The sequence below is a fragment of the Cyrtonyx montezumae genome, unplaced genomic scaffold, assembly GCF_038088225.1.
Source record: "Cyrtonyx montezumae isolate F1298 unplaced genomic scaffold, pur_monq_1.0 scaffold_23, whole genome shotgun sequence".
Taxonomy (NCBI): domain Eukaryota; kingdom Metazoa; phylum Chordata; class Aves; order Galliformes; family Odontophoridae; genus Cyrtonyx; species Cyrtonyx montezumae.
Window position 1 is genome coordinate 3208915 of NW_027071970.1, and position 21392 is coordinate 3230306.

General features: G+C 39.2%; 1 protein-coding gene across 1 annotated transcript in view; it reads left to right on the forward strand.

The window, feature by feature from the left end:
* The window catches only part of CCDC60 (coiled-coil domain containing 60), a 42071-nt gene that overhangs the window by 5859 nt on the left and 14820 nt on the right, over positions 1-21392 (forward strand). Inside the window, exons 2-3 of the mRNA XM_065738714.1 lie at positions 13238-13321; positions 14718-14809. Of these exons, the coding sequence (XP_065594786.1) occupies positions 13238-13321; positions 14718-14809 (176 nt within the window). The remainder of the gene's footprint in view (positions 1-13237; positions 13322-14717; positions 14810-21392) is intronic.

The window sequence follows — 21392 nt, forward strand, 5'->3', positions numbered from 1 at the left end:
CAGAGGGGCTAGTAGAGTGACTTTTGCTTGCTGGAAATGCTTTGTGAAATGGTTACTCCAGGAGAGAATGGGGAAAAAGTTGCTTCCAAAAATGTTTAGAGATTTGATTAGGAGTGATATATAAGAAATGAATTGTTGTCACTGTTTACAGATATAACTTGTTCTGTTTAGAGCTTGCAGTGGATGCTGTAACACAGTAATTCATGGCTGTTTCTGATTTCTGTTCCTCAATATTTAATAGCACAAAGGAATGCTAATGCTGATCTTACCAGACACTCCTGTTCAGTGGAGTTATGCCAGAACTGAATGGATGTATACTGAGAAAAGGAAATGTTTTAGATGGCAAAAGCCAACCTCTTCTCTATGTGGCATTTACAAACTGTTCTGTGCATGCTATCACAAGTAAGAAGCAGGAGATTTAATTAGGGGAAAGGGTACTTCAACACTGTGGAGATTTTTGTATTCCCCTGTAAAGAAAAATAAAAGTAAATAAAATCTGAACTGAAGTAGAAAACATAGTATTAGGTTTGTAGCGAAGCTGGGTTGTCCATCCTTCCTAGAAACAAGCACAATATTATATATGTTATATATATTCCCCTTCTTCAAATGATGCTTTGCAGAATAGACATCATAGCAGTTAACCTTTGCCAGTAGACTACTCCCTGTACAGCATAGCACTACAGTACAACAGTGTACAACATAGCAGTACTATGAGAATTTAGGGTATAGAAAGCAGTGAAGAATACTGTAGCTAGTAGAAGGGAAGGTGAACTTCCACTAGCAAACAACAGTTGAAGCAGGTTGCAGTTTAGATAGGACAGCTTGCTAACTTCCACCCTACACTGCATGGAAGTGGAAGAGCTGAAGAGGGATTATCTTTTTCATGCAGAGAGTAACAATTTGGGGTGAATTTATTTATTTCAGCTCAGAAATGTTGAAGCTGGTTGTTAAATTGGAGTGTTTCCATGTGCAGGTGAAGTGAATACAGGTGCCCAGTTGTGAGGGGAAAAGCATTGTCTTTAAAGCTTGAAAACCTTTTTGTGTAAAATCGGATCGGTAATATTTCACTTTCCTTGAGACTGTAGAATGATGTACCTTAAACTGCAAGTAATGAAAAGCAGCATTTTCTGTGGCTGGAGTTGCTTCTCATTATTCATGAAATGTCTATGGAAGAAGTGTTGAATGCTCAGCAGCAATGGGGGAAGGACATAATGGAATGTCTCTACATTCTTTGTAGTATAATGTGACCTTTCCATTAAATTAACGTTATGCTATTTGCACAAAAAGAGAGCTAAGATAGAGAGTATTTTTAGGGGACAATAGTCAAGTTAATTGGGTAGCTGTATAACTGTCACACTTTACATTAAGAGCTCAAAAGCAGCGTACAGGGAATGGAGGTAGCAGCTATAATGCTACTCTGGATTGTCTTCTTTGGAAAATAGAGTGACTTTGGTTGAAAACATGACTGTGGTATTGTCTGGGGGAGATTATAGCCTGGGGCTGTTCCCCCTCCCCCCTGTATTAAGATGGAGATTTTGGTGTAATTAATGAGTGACTTTCTGCTGAAAGGTCTGTGTGTCCTCTCTCCTAATCTAGATAAGAAAAACAGATTCAGAAGTTCTCAAGTAAAACACTATTAGATGGCAGTTTGACTTCAGGCCCACCTACACAATTGGATTTAAGGGCCAAAAGGTGCTTCATAAAGTGGTCGTGACAAATTTAATTTTTGTAATGGATGCAGTGTTTAGGCTTACCTTTTAAGGGTAGTTTTGACTTTTAACTCATTTTAGCTGTATTACATCAGGCTCCAAATAACAATTTCTTTATTATAAACATATGAATTGTAGTACGTGGTGGTTTTCTTGTTTGGTTGGTTTTCTGTTGCACAATTAAAGTGAGGTTGTGGTCAATTAGGGAGCCCAAAGAAACCTCTGGCTCCTCCTGTGAGTGTGCCCTGTTGTGTCTCTGGCCTTGAACTCACGCCTGTGGAACTTTGGAGAGGATAAAATCATATGGTTCCTCATGCACTAGAGCAGTCCTCGGTTTGCCGTGCTTCATCTTGAAAGTATATACTGCAATATTTATGACCCCTGTTCTTCATTTGTAGCATTATTTGACTCCTGTACTGATGGTCCTGCTTAGGACAGAGTTCCAGGATGGCATCACTCGGTCCTGTGATGTGTCTGCATTTCTCTCTCAGTGTTTCAGGAACCCTTTGTCTATGAACTCTACTCAGTCTCAGTTTATTTTCCCCTTTCTGTGTACTTCTCCCACCCTCTACGTGTGCACATATGCACATGTCCCACAGAAAGTCACTTTTTAATTGCTTGTATCCCTTGAATCTATCAGCTTGCTGTTCAGGTAGAGGAATACTTACAACTTAATTAGATAATAAGTGATCCTCATGGCTAATTGTTTGCCATGTTGTTTGGGGAATTATTTGTGAGATAACTCTATTTATTCATTAAACAACTGTGGCCCAAATATGAAGGAAAGTAACATCACTTTTGCTGGAGAGCTGATGAGAGGAAGATAAACTTGTCATGCTCCACGGTGTTAGAGTAACTCACGTGCCTGGTTCTTGAGTTCCCCATAACTAGGCTGGCACCCTGTGCATTTGCAGTGTTGTCTGATCCCAGCTGCCAGGTACCACTGGTCACCTTGATCTGAGTTCTCCCAGCTGGCTGCACTGTGTATGTCAGAGAGGCTGCCGAGGCTGCAAGTAGTGGATATCATCTTGGGGGGCCTACTCACAAAGCATTCCTCACTAAAAATCACACGAGAGCCCAGCAGCATTGTTCCTCATCAGTCTCATAACCAACAGCCAGAGAGATGCCTGAACAGAGGGGAGCAGGGAGGAGCAGAGGTCTGGAAGCCTGCTCGTTGGTGGCTTTTGGGGTCAGTACCTCTCTGGGAGGTGTAATAATGTTTGCAGGTTCGTTGCCTTGCTGTCAAATGATACTGTGGCTGCCATCAGATGCAGTGCTCGGGTACAATGATGCTAAGCCACAGCCAAGTGTCCATTTGCTGACAAATAGATGAGTTGTGACCTATCTGCAGCAGAACAGCAGCATAACAGTACAGTTGAATTTAAGGAGAGCATATTCCCTTTCTCAATGCTTTTTCTTTTGAAGTTGCTATCTTCTGTTTAGTGTAAATTGGTTATGCCAAAGCTAGAAATACTTAATAAGTGCACTGCATGAAGTGTTAAGTTGTCAGAATATCTTTTAATGTAATAAAATAAACATATTCTAGTTCTATACCTTGCAGTGGCTTCAAAACTTGATCTCCCTGGAGTTCTGAACTTCTTAACCAGATTGCTCCAATAAAGGATCTTTTCAGCTGCTCAGAGAAAGCCTTTCCCATTAAGGAAGTTGCTTAAATACGTTCAGTTGGCACTGGATTAGCTTGAAGTGGGCGGTTAAAACACCCTGTCCTTTATGCTGCTTTTCCTTGTTGGTATATTATATCTTAGGGTTACTTAGTTGGGCATTCTGGAAATGTCATGCCACAAAAACACCTTTATTTTCTTCCTGTTAACACCACCAACAGGTGATGGGTTACCTACAGGTATCCACCGCGTCCTGGTCTAATTTTTTTTTCCTATTAAGTTACCTTGAAATGTAAGGAATTAATTCTCAGAGTCACTGTCAGCACAACTGACAGCGAATCAAAGCTATGAGACAAATTGCTCGTTACAGTTCAGGGAGCTGAGCTTTCCATGCAGACAGCTGTATTGTGGCTGGGGGGCTCTCAGGCACATCACCCACGAGCTCAGCCTTGACAAATGCTGTCCTTGTTTGCTGGTGGAGCTGATAGGTGGATTGCCATAATGTAAACGCACTTGAAGCTCCCATCAAAGGCACTGCTGTGTTTTTTGGAACTGTTTAGGGGTGCTTCTTGTTGCCTTATATAGAGCTCGTGTTGCTGTGCAGCAGCCTGAACTATGAACGATGCTGTTAATCCATGAAAAATGAGAAACTAAACCCCTGGCTGGATCTTAATGATCCTTATCTGGATCCATCAAACCTCAGCTTGATTTTTATTTTTTTCTGCATTTTTTCATTTGTTTGTTTTGATGGGATTTTTTGTTTGTTTGTTTGTTTTGTTTGATTGGTTTTATAAGAGCTTGGGAGCACTGAATTCATTCAACTCCACCGTCTGGCATCCAGAAAGCACTCTTGCTGTCAGGAATCTTGCTTCATCTTTTAGTGAAAACGGATTAAAAAACAGATTGGGGGTGTGGGTGGGGGAATCCTTTTCCAAACAATCACCTTTCTGTTTCATTTTGCTCATCAGAAGCTTTTCAGTCCTTCTTTTTTAAACAAACTACTTCTGGTAAAATGCTGTGTATTTTTTTTTTCTTCTGCTTCAGGATTTTCATTGTCAACTGCTCTCATGAAAGCAGTGTTAACTTGTGTTACCTCCATGAGATGTTTGAGGTCTGAATAGGTGTGTGGCAGTGATAGGTAAGTCAGAATGAGTTAGCTACGTAGGATACAGGTTCGAGAGCAAGATATTCCAGCATCTCTTGGTTGTACTGGCAAATTGTATGAACTAAAATCTTTGCACTTTTTTGCTCTGAGGTCAGCTAGAAGATGCTATCACTTAGAGAACAGTGATTTGATGACAGCATGACATACAGCCTCGAAACTAATGGAATACGAAATAGGAAATCAAAACAAAGACAATGCTTGAGGAGAATGGGCCACAGATGTAATGCAGTCTGTGTGTGCAGCTGGCATGGCCACTGCAAAATGCTTCTGAAAATAGCTGTCCTCTGGAAAGTCAAGTTTTTGTGGTTTAGCTGCGGCTTATTCCCTTATTTGCATCAATTTAGGCTGAATTTTATTTTACCAGAACTGTAGAATAGTTCCTAAATATTAATTTCTCCTTCTTCTCTTAAGTCACAGATGTGAGAGCACAGGACTTTATTTCCAGATAACCTAGTCAGTTCAATGAAAAGCTGCTAGTCAACTTTATCTGATGAGGTGTGTATGCGTGCTTAAGTTTTAGTATAAATTTCACATAGATGATAAAAAGAGGGGATATCTGTTAAGTGTGTTACCACATAGAATCATATAATGGTTTGGGTTGGAAGGACTGTTCACTGGGACCTTAACATAGGTTGTCGAGGGTATTTTGGGCTTTTTGTTGGAACCAAAGGGTCCTCTGTCTGATCCTGCATAAAAATTAACCAATAAAATTCTCTTCTTGATGTAGTTCATCTGTCTCATGTTTGTCATGCATGACTTTGGTGCTGGCCAACAAGCTCATTCCCTATTGCATTATGGACTGTATTACTGCCAAACAATAATTCAGTCAGGTTCTTTATTCCAGCAAGAAAACGGACCCTTTGACAAAAATATGCTTTGGGAAATTTAAACAGTAGTTCAGAATTTGTTTGTATTTTTGTTTGTAGTTTTCAGTTTATCCACGTAGAATGTCCATGGATATAGCAACCATAGCGTGCTTCTTGATTTACTCCACTTGAAGTGATATTGGAAAAAATATTGAGAAAACATATCAGCGTTTTAATAATCTTAGTCTCCAGCTTGCATCTAAAAATGCTTATTTGTTTTAGGGAAGAAACAGGAGTGGCTGTTTGAGAAAATAAGACTGGAACTGTCAGTCCCATATCACGTTGTGCATGTGGTGAGAAGATGACTTTTTTAGGGCTGGCAGATGCACTCTGTTCATTTTACAGGTCATTAAACTTCTCATTATACAAACTCAATCATCTGAGTTTTTCAAAATATGATTTGGAATATCCAAAAGATTAGACCATGTGCAAAATAAATAGAGAAGTTTTGTGGTTGGTTGTTTTTTTTTTCAAAATATGTTTTGTCTTTCAAAATAAAAGTGATGGATGAGCTCCATAACATTTGTACTATATCATTCTCATTGTCTAGCTACTCCATATGGAAGGTTATATTCTGAAATCATATCTCTCTGCATGTAGAGTAACATCAAACACGATTTGTATTTGTTGGTCTGCTTAGAGGCTCTGATTAACCTGTCTGTGTCTTAGAGGAGAGAATCTCTAGCAGTCATTTGTGCATTAGGATATTGTCTTTCTTGATGAGGCTAAGAATCTGCATCTCTTTTAAAAAATGTTATAATGGGGCTTTTGAGAAGAAAAGGCCCACATCTTCATGCATTTCATTTGCTGAATTTATCATTCGGCGCTATCCTACCTCTTCTGACCAGTGAGCAAGTGACTGCATGTGATCTACACCAGCAAAGTGGAATGGTGTATTATCCTCTGCATGAAGGACTTGGTCTAACCATGATTTTAGGGTGCAAGTTGAGCAGGAGAGGAAGAAGAAATAGAATGTCTCAGAATGACATTTTCCAGTTTAAAAATTACTGAACTATCTCATTCTTTCCAAGCTGCCTTTAACTTTATTATTATTATTATTATTATTATTATTATTATTATTATTATTATTATTATTATTATTATTATTATTATTATTATTATTATTATTGTTATTATTTTAAGGCCTCTGTTTTTATTCGTTCCAATTGTACATCTGTGAAACAAACTCTTTTAAGCTACTCATTTAACACAAGATGGTGTAGAGGTCATCATATGGTAGTTTGCTTTGTCTCAGTCTCTCATGCTGGTTTAGCATTTTGCAGTCCTATGCCATTGCCAGTTGAAGTGACTCCTGACTGCAAGCACCTACAAGAAAGGAGTAGAGAAATGACCTACAAAAAGTTGTGCTTATCTAGAGACTGCCTTGATCCTACTTCCTTGGTGCTGTTAAATTTAGGTTCTGCTAAACAACAGAATTTCATCTCGTGCTGAACTAGAGTGGCCCTGCTACAGAGCCTAGATGTGCTGTTTGAAACTGAAGGTCTTTCAGTCCCTGAGAAGTTGCAGATAGCACGGAGAAAAGGGAAGAGGGCAAAGTGCAGTATACAAGAAATGCATTTAACTTTGGTGTTCAGCATCCAGACGATGAATGGTGGAATGCTAATTTGAAAGCTGCTCGAGGAGAATGGAGAATATCCAGACAGAGAAATGGTGTAAGGTTCAGTCAGCATGCAGCACTGTGACTTCCAGATCAAGTTAAGATGTGAGCTTTTGGCTGCAGAGATGTCCATGGTCACAAATGACGTACACAGAAAGCCCAAAAATTGGAGGCGTGAGTCACTTGTCTTGTTGTACCTTCATCCTTCATAAATACAGAGTATAATACCACATGCTGACAAGAATGTTGTGAGGATTAATATCTTACAGGTGGTAAACTGCTGAACTGTTGTAGTCATGGGGACCATGCAGGTATTACAGATAGGCTTTGGAGCCTTCACAGCTACTGGATGCCAGGGGAGCCCCTGTAGCCCCATCTCTGCCCAGCCAGAAGAATGCCCCATCCATCATGTGCAGAGCCAGCCATGCTTAGCTTTGTATTTGCAACCTCTGAGTGTGATTATAACTGCTCGTCTTTTTAGACTGAAGCCAAAGGAGAGGTAGGATTTGGCTGTTTCATTAACATACTTACAGGAATAAGTGCTGTGCCTTGGCAAAATTAAATAACAGCTAATTCCTACACTGGTGTTTAGGAAGTAAAAGAAAGCATGGGGGCAAGCATGAAAGTTCAGAAGGAAACGGTGTTTTTACTTTTCCTAACCCTGGAGTGGTAACTGGAATAATTGAAATTCAACTGACATCATGAATTGTTAGCAATCCTCACAGCTGAGAACAGAGAACATTGGCCAGAAACTGTCTTTAATTTTTGCACGCACTTCTTATTTATTGAACTAATATCCCTAACCCTCTCTTTTTTCCTTGTAAGGGAGAAGTGCTCAGATTGTTATTAACATATCTGTATTTCAGTTTTGTGGTAATCTTCAATTTCTTGTGTTCTTTGTCCTCTACCAGGTGGCAGTCATTGTGCTTTTTATTCCACAGCTTTTATTGATTTGGTCAAAAGTAATTAAAGAGATAATTCGTTCTCAATTACATTTCCCTGAATTTCCTGAGGCTGGTAACTCCGCTCTCCAGCTGCATCTTTCCTCAACTCCTCCTTAAATTAACTTTGTTTTCACTATGAAATAAATCAGAAAAGTGTCTTCTCCTCTTTCTTTTTTTCTTTTTTTTTTTGTTTGCTGTTTTTTGATTGAATAGTGACTCTGTGCCATGAAAGATATCGATCTGTTAATTTTATTACACACTCCTGCCTTGGTTCATGAACTTCCATGATTTTTAGCATAGTGTTCCAATCAGAGACCCCATGTTGGACTAATAGAAGGTCAAACACTTCTGAAAAGAATTAGTTTTGTAGATGTTTCCACTTTTTGAGTGTACTTTCTGCCTAAATGGACCTTTTCAGCACTTCTGTAAGAAATGTTGCACTCTACGAAGCACTATTATGGTGCTAGAGTTAAAAATGGATTACATTTATTTCCAGTAGAACAGACAAAACCTTGGAGATGTTTCACAAAATCACAGAATTGTAGGGGCTGGAAGGGACCTCTAGAGGTCATCGAGTCCAACCCCCCTGCCAAAGCAGCTCCCCAGCCCAGGTTGCACAGGTAGGCGTCCAGGTGGGTCTTGAACGTCTCCAGAGAAGGAGACTCCACCACCTCCACCACCAAAGGCATGAATGGAAGGCTGTGGGAGAGCTGCATAAAACAAATGTACTGGCACATTGCCCAGAATCCATGTAAGTGACAGAAATATGAGCAATAAGGAGAGATGTCATAGAAAAAATAATTTTTTTTGCATGTTTGCTTGCCTTGACTTGTAGGGATGCAATGCAAAATGCTTAGGTCATACCTTTTTTTTTTTTTTTTTTTCAGATCATCTTGCAGTGAAAAGATTTTACGGAGAGTAAAAAGATGGTAGGTTGTGTAATGTTAAAAGTAACTGTGGAACAAATTCACTGACAAAATAGCATTACAGTTGAGACTAATTAGATCCAATTATTTTTCAAAACTTATCACGCTTTCAGAATTCAGTAAATATGATGATCCTTGGAGTCCCTCCCAACCATAGCTGTTCTCTGTTTCTATGACTATTCTTTGGAGAAAAGAAAATAGCAAGAGGATTTTCCTGGAAAATATGATAAGCTGAGGCAGGGTGATGGGATAAATACCAAGCTATGTGAGCTGGTTTTGCTAGGCAAACAACAGTCTGTCTTTATGCATCCTTTCTGAATACTTAAAGTTAACAAATGAGCTGTATTACTTGCCACATTTCAGATGTGTGGAGTAGAGGCATCGTCAGTTGAGATTCGTGTACCAAAATCCATTGTAGTCAAAAAGAAGTGGTGGTGGGGCCCTGCCTGCCAGCTGGGATAAGGTCTTAAATGTTTTATTTAGGATGTCAGAAGAAATTTCTGACAGATGTAAAATTGAGTCTACTTATTCCAAATTTCATTCTTACGCCTTTACTACTAGATAACCTTTCTCTCACTTCTCAGCTGCCTCCTTCCATTTTCCTGATATGTCTTTATTGACAGTAATGTGTTCACTAGAGCACACCATGAGAGCTGACAGAACTGGAGCTCCCTCCCTCATTAAAACTACCGATGGTAGGACAGTGAAATGAGTATCACTCCCGATAGAGATCAGGACCATTTCTGACCAAGACCCAGAAAAGCAAGCTGCTGCAGAGCTCTTAGCAAACGTTCCTGTTGGTTGCAGAGATTCTCATCTGCAAAGTGCCTTGCATTATTGATAGGGTGAAGCATAACCTTAACGAATCAGGTATCTTGTCTTTGAGGCTGATGTGTATTTGCATCTCACTGTGGTATAGTTTTAAGCTGGAGCACTAAAATGACATTGCTCTTAAAGCAATCTTAGTTTTCTGCAGGATATTGTTAGTGAAGCCCTTTGCCTACGAGTCCCTTGTGTTTAATTTACAATTCTCTTTTGGTCCCGATATCTGTTCCATGTTCCCTCGTTTCAGTGAAAGGGCAAGAAGGGTCAGCGTTCAGCCTCAGCAGTGTAAGAAAAAATGGAGGGGGGGAATTAAAATACCTCGAGTTCTTGACTGGAACATTGCCTATAACAATCAGTGTTTAGAATGCTACCTGCAGAAGAGCAGTCCTCTCTCTGTCTATTGCTTTCCAATATGTGTTTCCATAGGTGTTTTGATCTCTGTTTTTAACAATAACGTATGAACCAAACGAATTGTCCAAAATGAAAAAAGCTTCAGGAATTGCTAAGATAATAGGTTCTTTCCCTGGCTTGACCAAAAACAGAAGTTGAAAATATACAACCTAAAATCAAGCTTAGCATACCACAGCTCTGTCTGTAGATGACATACACAGCATGCTATTTCCACTATAGGATTTGAAGAAAAAAAATTGGAAACTTGGAATGACATTTTCAAAGATAAGTGTGTTCAATAAAAGAATGTGATGTGTCAGAGCTGAACAACTTTTTCTCTTCGTAATTACTTAGAAAAGAAAGTATATGTACCTGGGAACTGTTAGGATAAAACCTAGTGTGTCTGGAGGCGGTCGTCTGTGATTGAAACAAGCTATTCAAAAGCACTTGTTCATCTAAAAATACTTTGAGCCTTCAGTTTTCTTTTTAAAGATGGAGAGGGCACGCAAAGCACTGACTAAGCGAGTCAGTAAGAATAGCAGCAGAGCTTTGGGTGTTCCTCCAGCCACCGGTGACAGCAATGGAAGGGCTGGCCTCTAACCATGCGGCATCGAGCTCCACCTACTGCACTACAACTGCAGTTGACTTAAGGGTGTGAGCTCAAGAAAAAAGGACCTCAATCGTTTTTGGAAGAAAGAAATTTTTGGATGCATTTCCTCAGTCTTTCTTTGGACCATTTTTCATATATTGTCGTACGGTGATGTGGATTTTTTTTTAATTTAAATTGGTTTTTTTTTTACATGTGGAGTTGTACATCATTCTGATACTTTGCTATAATGAAAGCAGGAAATGATGACTGAAACAGGCATTGCGGTGGCTTAAAATCAAGTGAGGAGACTTCTCATAGTTCACTTAAATTCAGAAACACTATAAGTAAGAGAAAAATATAATTACAAAAATAAAAAATAAAAAATCCCAAGCCCATTATTGCTTCTGCACAAAGATTCTTCAGATTGCCATGATAACATATTGTGGCGTTTAGCAGATTAGACTTATCAACTTTTTTTCTCAGTTGCTGTTTTTTTTGTTTGTTTTCTTTTTTTTTTTTTAATATATATCTATGCTGCAAATTAAAAAGAAGGAATTATACCATTCCATCATTATGGACTGTTATGTTTTAAGCTCAGATTGCACCTTTTCAACACACGGCATTGTAATGAAAGATAATGTCATAGGAAAATAAGCTATTCCCTTCTGTTTCCTGTGACAAGGCTGATTGAATCTCATTATCAGTACCTGAGAGGAGGGGGTGACATATGTGATACCTCCCTCCCCTTCTTCCCTGAGCAACTGTGCCAAGGAGAGGTGGGTTTGCAGCTCTTTTCTTTTGCCTTTCCTCTTGAACTGGCCGAGGTGGCTGACCAGAGGAAGGACACAGGACGATGTGAACCTTTGCTGAATTTTGGTTACATGTTTATTCTTTCAACACACCTGGAAATCTCTGAAAGAAGTTGTATTGAGAAAGTTTTTCTGCTCATGCTTTACAGCCTATGATTGTGGTCGGTATACTGGTACTTAGAAGCAATTGGAACTTTAGGGCTACGTTCTACCACTCTTCCTCCCCTTGGGTAGTAAGTTATCCTGAGAGGCCTTAGTTGATTGGATCATATCAGCCAAGGTATCACTAGCTGCAAAAGCAATGGTAGCTGGCTGTGGTCAACGTATTGCTGTTTCTGGAAAAACAAACAAAACAGTTGGGAACAAAGCAGACTAAAAGTTCTGCATTTCCTATGGATCAGATATGGGAGCCTGCTTAGAAGGTAAAGTAATTCCTTTCTCATTCAGTGTGAGTGAGCTTTTTTTCAAACTCCAAGGCAGCTCAAGTACACTGCCATCCTTCTGCAAGTGATACTCACCAGCAGTATGGGCTTGCCTTCTGTCCCTCCCACTGACCCATCTTGTTCCAGTGTTCCCCAGCCACCTGAAATAGCAGAGCCCTCACTCACTCATCTTTGATGTTTCATAGCTTCATCTGTCCGCACTGCAGAAAATCTTAATTCCATTCAGCTGCTTTGCTCTTAGCATCATTTCTGCTTATTTTTTATTCTGCTATTTGCTTGCAGTCTGCCTTTAGTCATTCTACTATGGTGTGCGTTTCGAGTGAGTGAAGAACACTGCTCCTTATGCTTTCAGTGGTTGTCCTCTTGAAATGTTACACTGTCACATAGCTTTGGAAAGCATTTTGTGCCTTCTGAAATCAAGATTCTAACAAGCAAAATGATTTGCTCTTAAGAATTTTTACAGCATCCAAATATTTCAAGGCTTTACTCTGCTGCACAAAAGCCATATAAAATAGCAAGCATTTCAGCTGCAGCTCTATGTTTGCTGTGCTGTGTCTTTCAGTCTTTGTTGCACATCAGCTCTGCTCCTGCTATATGGACGCAGCTTCCCAGGGCCTCCTGCTTTGCTTTGCTTGGGATCAATAAATGAGCTCTTTGATCTGAAACTACTGCAGGAAGGAATTACTATTTTCACATCCATTTAGCCTGAGTACCATAGGCTGCTGAGCGATCTAAAGTCTTTTATTAATCTACATATAAATATGTATGTGTGTGTGTGTATATATATGGTTTCAATAGGAGGAAACATATCTTCCTTCCACTTGAATAAAATGCTGGTTGAAGGAGAACTAAAAATGTGATTGTTTGACTTCAGGGCTTTTCATGAGTCTGTGCCTTCACGGTGAGGGAAAGCACAGACCCACGAATAGTGATCCATCACAGTATGTATCTTCAGGGAAGAGCAATTACAGGTAAGTAATTTCTCATTCCTGTTTTGGAAATTGGATTTTCTTTTTATGTTAGACACGGCAGATAATAGCCTTCCATGAGAAGAGGGGTGGTTTTTTTAAACATTCAAACACAGTAATTTAGAAAGCACGGGTGCATTTTGCACGGTAGTTTTTTCTGCAGGTGCTCCACATGAGAGTCTATCTGTGTGCCAGAGTTGGAGATGTTCTACGTGTTTCTACATCAAACTTGCTGTTATTTTTTATTTAGTTTGCATCTCCATAGGAAAAGTTGCCTGCACTGCTTATTTTTTAAAATGGTGATCTGCTACTCCATGGCTAATGAGCATTATACATATGGCTATACATATTTGTTCATTTTAGGAACCAGAGAAAAAAGGCGTGCAGGAAAGACCACAGAGAGAAGTGGCTGAGGTTACTGCAAATAAGTGCTCTGTCAGTCCGAAGGTGAGACTATGCAGTTTCATTTCTGGTGAGCTTTGATTCAGCATGGAGTTAAAGAAGCCAGGAGGCAAGCATCATGCTTTGAATATATACAGGTGGTTGCTGTTTAAAGCCTGCTATGCCTAAGAACAAGCCCTTCTGCTAACATATCATCGATTTTTATCTCATAAAACTATTGCTGATGAGTGAGACAAGTTTATATTGTAATTTGGTAAGAAGAGCATTCAGGAAATTCAGTTTAGCAGTGTTACTCCATTCGTCACCTCTAGAAGACCAACCTCAGATGATGTAACAGTTTAGAACAGAAGCAGTGAATGCACTCAATATGCCTTTTTAAGTAAACAGTTGTGATTTTTGGTTTACGTAGGCCAATATTGCACATGCTTATATCTTGAAAGCCTGAGGCTGAAAAGGGATGTAGAACTTTCCTTTACTGGGAGTTTATTTTTCTGGACACCTTATGAGATGCACAGACTTGCCCCAAGGGATGCCTTAGGTTGCATCCAAGTCTGTGCCCACCAGCGTTACTCTTCTCAATTGGATGGCAACTTAGCCCTGCATTTTTTGCACACTGAACTCTGCCTCAGCTGCATGCTTTATTGCCTTAACTAACACATGCAAAAAACACTGTATGTGCACAGCATGGGATTGTAATTCTATGAAACTGATGCAGCAGTTCTCTGGAAGTCCCAAGGGTACTTAATCCGGGGCTCGTTCCACAGCAAATGCAAGCTTTCACCTCCCATAAATCTGTATGCATAGCTGTTCAGAGAAAGAAACGTTGCAGGCACTTTGAACAATGCCCTTAAGTAGATTATTTTAATTCTTTTGTGTGAAATTACAAACCTGGTTTGTACACTCCTAAATATATATATAAATAAAACGAAGTGCAAAAAGAATGGATACATTACACTCTGTGCTCCAAATACAAGAGGCTCTTCCTATTGCTCTTTTACTTTCTTTGCCTTTCCCTTTCTTTTTTTTTTCCTTGAACTTGTTTTGAGAACTGAACATTTTTCTGAACTGGAACTCGTAGAAGATTTCTCTCTTGTGGTGATTTGATACATAAGCAGTCTCAGCTGTTGTTTCCTTAGCCTGGGTAATTGAAGAATCTCTTCTTCCAGTCTTGCTCTCACAGACCTCACAGGTTCTTAGCTGCATGTTTCAATCACACGTTAGCTGCATGTAAGACTTCTGTCAAACCTGAAATCAACCAATGACCGAAACCAATGACCACACACTTACACGTGAGCATGTAGAGTCACATCATAATGCTGTTCCAGATGATGGTTATCTCAGAAAACAGCGATTAAAGCTGAACTGTGAGACTGCACGTACCTTCTTTGTGCTAAGCTCTTCTTAATAGCTTAATGTTAATTTTCAACTTGATCACTTTCAGTCTGATCTGCCGGAATCAGTGAAGAGGCTCACCTCCCTCAGAGAGACAGGAAAGGATCTCAAGACTCTCAGTAAAACACTAGCTCACTTGAGGTAAGAAAATCCAGAGCACATAGAAATGGGCCAGTTGAGGCTAAAGGCTTGGTTGGTTCTGTGATGGCAGCAGCTGGTTTATCAGGAAAGTCATCAACTGTACTAATAGCTTAGAAATGATGGTTTGTCATTTTTTGTTGATAATCTTTGTGTGCTCAAGGTGTTGTCAGTGCTGCATGAGGAATGACTGCTAGCTCAATCAGTACTGTGTAGTTTTAGTGTTCATTATAAAGGTGCTCGTTACCACTTTGCAGTCTGTTACATGAAATGATATTGTGCTAAGATCTGGTAATCAGTGAGAAAGGTGAGGATGTACAACATCTGCTGTAGGATAGAAAACTATAGCGAGAGTATCTACCACTGTAACAGAAATACATGCATAGACTCATACAGAATATTCCATCTTGAGACAGGAGAAAATCATGACTTGGAGGGAATTAACTTTTGTGTCCCATTCCTGATGGTAACTGGGATGTTTTAATCAGACAGATTTAGGTTTCTACACGCCATGCAACCAGCTGAGGTTGGACTGGAACCATTATTAATTTCAGGGGATTGACCACAGAAGGTGTCTGGGTGTGCTTGCTTTTCCTAGAAGGTATCTTCCATTGCCATAACAGAGCATTTCTTACAGTCTCAAAATGAAAGAAAGGGGAAAAAAAATACAATGAGGTCTGTTGGTCATAGGCTTTACCGTTCTCCCATCTCCTTCTTTTATATGTCCTTGGGTCTTGTTGATGCCCATATATCAGCTTTATTACTGCAGTCACTACTTACATTAATGAGGCTGAGGCTTTTATACACCATTCCGTCTCAATCACACGTTCTGATTACACTCTAAATTTGCCTATGGAGACAGCTCGTTGTATTTGCTCAGAATTAGCTTGAATAATTGCAAAGCTGTATACTAGGCCTTGCAGAAGACGACTCTAGGTTTTCTGAATATTTTTTTTAACTACCTAGCTTCCTTGATGTGAGCATTAAGAAGCAAGAATCACTTACAGCTGAAGCAGCCAGTAATAGTACAAAAGGATTTACATCTGGCAAGGTTTAGTTACAGCCTGCTGCAAATAAAATTGGTGATTCACTGCTGCCAGCCCCAACAGGGTACAGATTACATGAGAGTTTACAAGGTTTGTAGACCTGAAGCCTTTGAAGAGACCTCACTAGATAAAAATAGTTGAATTAAAGCAAGCAACAAGAAGATAAACATCTATATAAAGAATAATTTCATATGTTAAATGTAAGTGGATTTTCCAATCAAGAGAACATGTGGTATCGTACCATATATGGATGATGAATTCGGTTCTTGCATTGTTTGACTGAGACTGCAGATTTACAGAAGTTGATGAAGCTAGGCCAAAGCAGCTTCTTTGTATGTACTACTGTTGAGGAATCACATCTTTAGTTGTCACTATGTAGTGATTTTAAATATCTCCAATTTTTATATCAGAGCAGTTCCTAAATTCTGCACTAGTTACTCGTGATAATGTTAAATTTCACGTTCTTCCCTTCTATCCTTACCTAACTCTGGTTATTTTTGTTTTTCACTTACTTTGTTAATTCACTTTGAGTGCATTTTCACTTGATAAATGTGGTGAGAAGGTAATAAATCATAAACAAGATAATAAATGTTGCATATATTGAAGGTTGAATAAACCATTTTAGTGAAGTCTAACCTTTTCCAATTACAAATGGAACTCAGATGTCTCAGGTAAGTGAATGCTTGAGTTATTCTTCCAGACTTCAGTGATAGCTCTGTTTCTTTATTTTTCATTTTTTCCAAATCTGTCCTGATTAACCAGAAGCTCCAAGTTTGTTGAGAGATCCAGCTCATCGCTTTGAGTGAGTGTAGTTGTTTCCTATAACATGTGAAGCGTTTTGTGTAACCTACTTCTAACTAAAGATATAATCATAAATGCAGATTTACCTTTTGCTGGATATTTAATGGTAATGTAATCTGCAAAATGATGCTAATGCAGACATTTAATTATGTGAATAGATTTGATCTTAATGTATTTTTTATTCTAATGCTATCTTTAATGAGTGATTAAATCCCCTACTTTTAGTCTTCTATCCTTTCTCACCTCCAAGAACCAGTGCAGCCAAAAGGACAAGCAAAATTATGTTCCTTTATGTACGTTGTCTTATAAACTGCCTTTTAATTCTTGATCTTGTACCACACACACAGAGGATAGGCATATTGGGCAATTGCTTTTTAACATATAGTTTGGCTTGTAGAATGCTTTTTACTGCTGATGCAGAAGGTGGAAAGAACCCAGCTCCATTTTAATACCCCAAGCAGAATTTCTTGTGCTGACAAATAAGAAATGCATACCTGTTAAATCATCTTCAATTCCTCCATGTTCTTCTAGTCCTATAAACTTAATTTGCAGTTGCATTCACAACTGGCTTTGTTTAATTTAAAATGCCTGACTGGAAATATTCTTGTCCACTGGTTTTCTATGACCACTGAAATGCGTGTGGAACACAAAGAGAGGACCTAATCTTGTGTTAGTGCACAAGTCGATTTATATTTCCTTTCTACATTGACTGCATAGTGGGGTGGTTTTGCATTGGTGGCTAGCTAAACTCCACTGCTTTGCTCTCATACTCCTGATCCTGTAAAGAACAGGGGCTGAAAATAACAAAAGAAGGCTTGGTGGTTGAGATGAAGACAGGAAGATCGTTCATGATTACCATTGTGAGCAAAAGAGATTCAGCATGGGGAGATTAATATAATTTATTACCTATTTATTACTAGCAGAGTAGAGCAGCGAAAAACTGAAAGCAAAGAGTTCTGTTTTCTCAACAGGTGCTCACTGAAGTTTCCCTTTCACCTTGTGTAAGGACAGTGTGGTATTACACTGTGATCCCAGTGGGGATCCTGCAGTATATCTAACATAATTTGTTCTATGTACTGTGGCATTGAAGTCATGTTTCCTACACATCTTATATTATTTAAGTGAAATATTCTATGAACTATAATGGCTGTGGAGAAATTTGCTTGAGAAAAGACAGGGAAAATTGATTTTTGAAATGTGGGTTCACATTCTCTAATGCTTTCTAAAGTATGCCAAAGCCAAATGACCCAGTGTGCGGAACAACATTCAACAGACGTAGTATCTGGAAATCAAAAGTGAACATTAACTGTTGCTGGTTTTAATTATTCTGTTGTCTAAAATTAGAAATTCCTTGACTTTTAGCAATTAAAATGTGCTAGGCATTCATCTTGAGTTTTTGTACAGTGTTATTTAGACTACATTTGCAGAACAGTAAGAACTGGCATCAGCAGACTTTCTGACTAAATATGTAATGGGAAATTTCAGGAAAATATAATTTCAAGTGAGAATTACTGTGCTGATGCTTGGACCAAGGAGCATGTTGGCAGTACTCCTCAGTAACAAATTCAGGCTGTAGAAAAGGGGCTATTGAAGAGGTGGAGCAGAATGGAAATGCACAAAAAGAGAAGAAAACCGGAGTTGTAAATCATTAGGACAGCAACTTTTCATTTCAGTGAAAGCAGTTGGGCTAGCAGAGCAGCATGCTAATACACACGACAGAGAGTCAGGGAATGCAAATGACCTTTGTGGATTTGGTTTTTGCTGCCTATCCTCATGATTGAAAAGGAACAGCCAGCAGTTGTCTTAATTGAATGTTAATTGAAACATATTCATGGCAAGTAGTGTCTGTGATCTTGCAGCTTGTTTGTAGTAACGAGCGTAACGGAACAAACTGTGAGGGGGTTTTAGCAATAATGATCACAGTGATGTGGCACAGTAGTAAAAATGTTAAGATTATCTCCAAGATATTTCAAGAGTCATTAGTGGCACAGACTTAAAATGTATTCATAGGGCTTTCATATGCCACCTTATAATGCTATTAAAGAGAAGATAAAACTTACAATTACAAACTCATGCTTCCTCTCGGTAACGCACTGTCAGTATGTAAGAGAATGCAGAGGTTGTTCAGACTAGTCGTCTTTCACCACTGTCAGTCACTAGTTCTGAGCAGGAAGCCTTGTCAGTGCTGAGTTTAACTAAATCACTTGGGGGAGGCACCTGCCAGCTCTCAGGTAGCATTTTACATTAAATTATGGGAAGGAATTGGCTTATATTTGTGCAGCATTAAAAAACAAAAACAAAAAAACTGAGAAATCTGTAGCTAATTCTAACTCCAGTTTTTGGGAGTCAGTGTATCTTTCTTCCAGTGGAGGTTTCTCATGTGGACTGAAAATAGCCCTGTCTGAACTGACTAAGTGTTTCCCAGTGTTGAATTCAGTGGGTGGAATACAGTGTGGCGGAGAAGACAACATATTTATCCTTGCACATTCAAATATGTTTAGCTTTGTGCTAAGAATTATTGTTTCATTTCTGCAGAAGGAAACCTCATATTGCTACTTCTTACTACAACTAAGCAAACTCGAGAAGCACAGCAGCTCTGATATGACATTCAGCTCTGAGGGAGATACCTTTTTTATTGCTATGTTGCAATGACATCTGTAAGTGTGATCCAGAAATAATGCTAAGTAATCCACAGTTGCATGAGGATGTGTTGAATGAAAACCAAGAAAGCAGAAGTCTTTATAACAAGCCATAAATCGTAGCAAGATGTAGAAGCACTTACACAGCAAAAAAAAAAAGATTACCAAAGCACTGGAGGTTTGTAGTTAATATGTTATAAAAGCAGGTTGCTATAAATCACTTCTGGGGGCTAGCTCAGCCAGCAAGACCATGCAGGTTTTAGAAGACTCGTTTTATTGAACATCACAAAAGATCACCACCAGCAAAAAACAATACCCAAAACAGAATAACAGAGCTTAAAAAGAAGCCTGCTTTTTAAAATGTGACTGGCTGAAAATGTTATCTGGGTGTAAAAAGGAGGTATGAAAGGTGACAAAAACTGGAAACGGAACCTAACAGGATGTGTTATGAAAGTGATCTGGAAACATCTCAGTCTCCTTTGAGGAGCCAAATGTATTTTCTTGTTTCTATTGCGACTGAGTTCTGAGTAGTGATGTGCTTAGCCATCATTACTTGTATTCACTGCTACTCAGGAGAGGTGATACCAAGATAAATGAGGAGAAAGTCTGTCCTTGGCTGAGCTCTACAAACAGGGCAAGCTGCCAGACTGCTGTCCCTACGTTCGTCTCCACTGTATGAGCTGATTAACACATCCTTGGTCTTTTCTTTGTCGAGGCTGAGGATACGCACTGAGGTGCACAGTGGTAGAAGAGCCTGTGTGAAGGTCATTGTTACGCTTGATTTACGTAGCCTTTAAATGCTTGGCTGTGTGCACGGGCTTGGTCTTGTCACACCCAGCATGAGACATTTACCTGAGCTCCTGAGTTAGAAGCCCACTCTCTCAGGATTACTTTTGTCATTGGTTAGAAACGAGGTCTTTGGAGGACTTTTCTGATCCTGTGTGAACTTGAAGTTGTCTTTCAATTTGGGAGAAAGATGCATGCTGTGTTCTAGAGGAAATTAAATGCATTTAAATAAATACTTATCTTGAAACAGAGCTACTTTTTGAAAAGCTGAGACTTTCTAGATTTAGTCAAACAAGGCTGACTGAACTACGCGGGAGTGATGTGACTGCTTTGCAGTAACACACTAATCCTCTTTTGGCAAGGAAAACTGAAGAGGGAAAATTGTTTACTTCATTAAAGGTGTCTGTTTTGCTGAAATTGAAGCACTTTTATTATCACAAAACACAGGTGTTTACTAGGGCATCCACCTGTGCCAATGAGACAGTTTGGAGATGTGATATGTAGCATCAAGGGGAAGAAAAGGAAGAAAATGGACCTTACCTCTGCCAACATAAAAAATGAGAACTTTATGTGCAGTGACAGTCATCTAAGCACAGGTACCTGTGTGACAATGACAAGTTGTGATCATCCTCAATCTGTGTCATCTAGGAATTGTCAGCTTTGAGCAAAGGGAAGGAATCCATGCCATGTTTGTGAGCTACTCAAGCCTCTATTTGCAAAACAGATGTGTTAAGCCCTTGTCATGCATTGCATTGTTGGTAGTTTGAAGAAAATTAGTTCCCTTGCATCTGTTTTAGTAGAGCGAGCTGAATAAAGCTAAAAGTCAAACTGCTGGCAGTTTAGTAGCATTCCATTGGCTGGTTTTAAATTAGAAACTAGATGTTTTTTTACAACATTTCAAGTTTCCTGAAGGCAGATCTCTAGAAATCAGTCTCTATGCAGAAAGCTCTGGGCTCTGTTAATGCACTCTTTATGCCTGCAACATCAGTTGGACTGACATACTGTAAGAGCTGTTTCTGTTACTTGTCTTCCTGTGAGTGGCTTTGTAACTAGCTGTCTTTGGATATTTTTTATTACAAAGCCATTTAACTTCTGTGATTGACGTGATACCTATTGTAGGAAGATGTTGAAAGGCAAGAAACATGTTGGTTTTGGAGTCTGGGTTATGACCTTTGCTATCCTTACCTGTGAATCTATACCAATCCTGTAAATACAGTGAGATGAAAAAGACTTTGGTATCTGGAGATTCTGCTAAGTTGGCATTCCTTAGTGCAAAAGGTTTACTGGATGATCCAGTGGAGTGTGTGAGAGTGG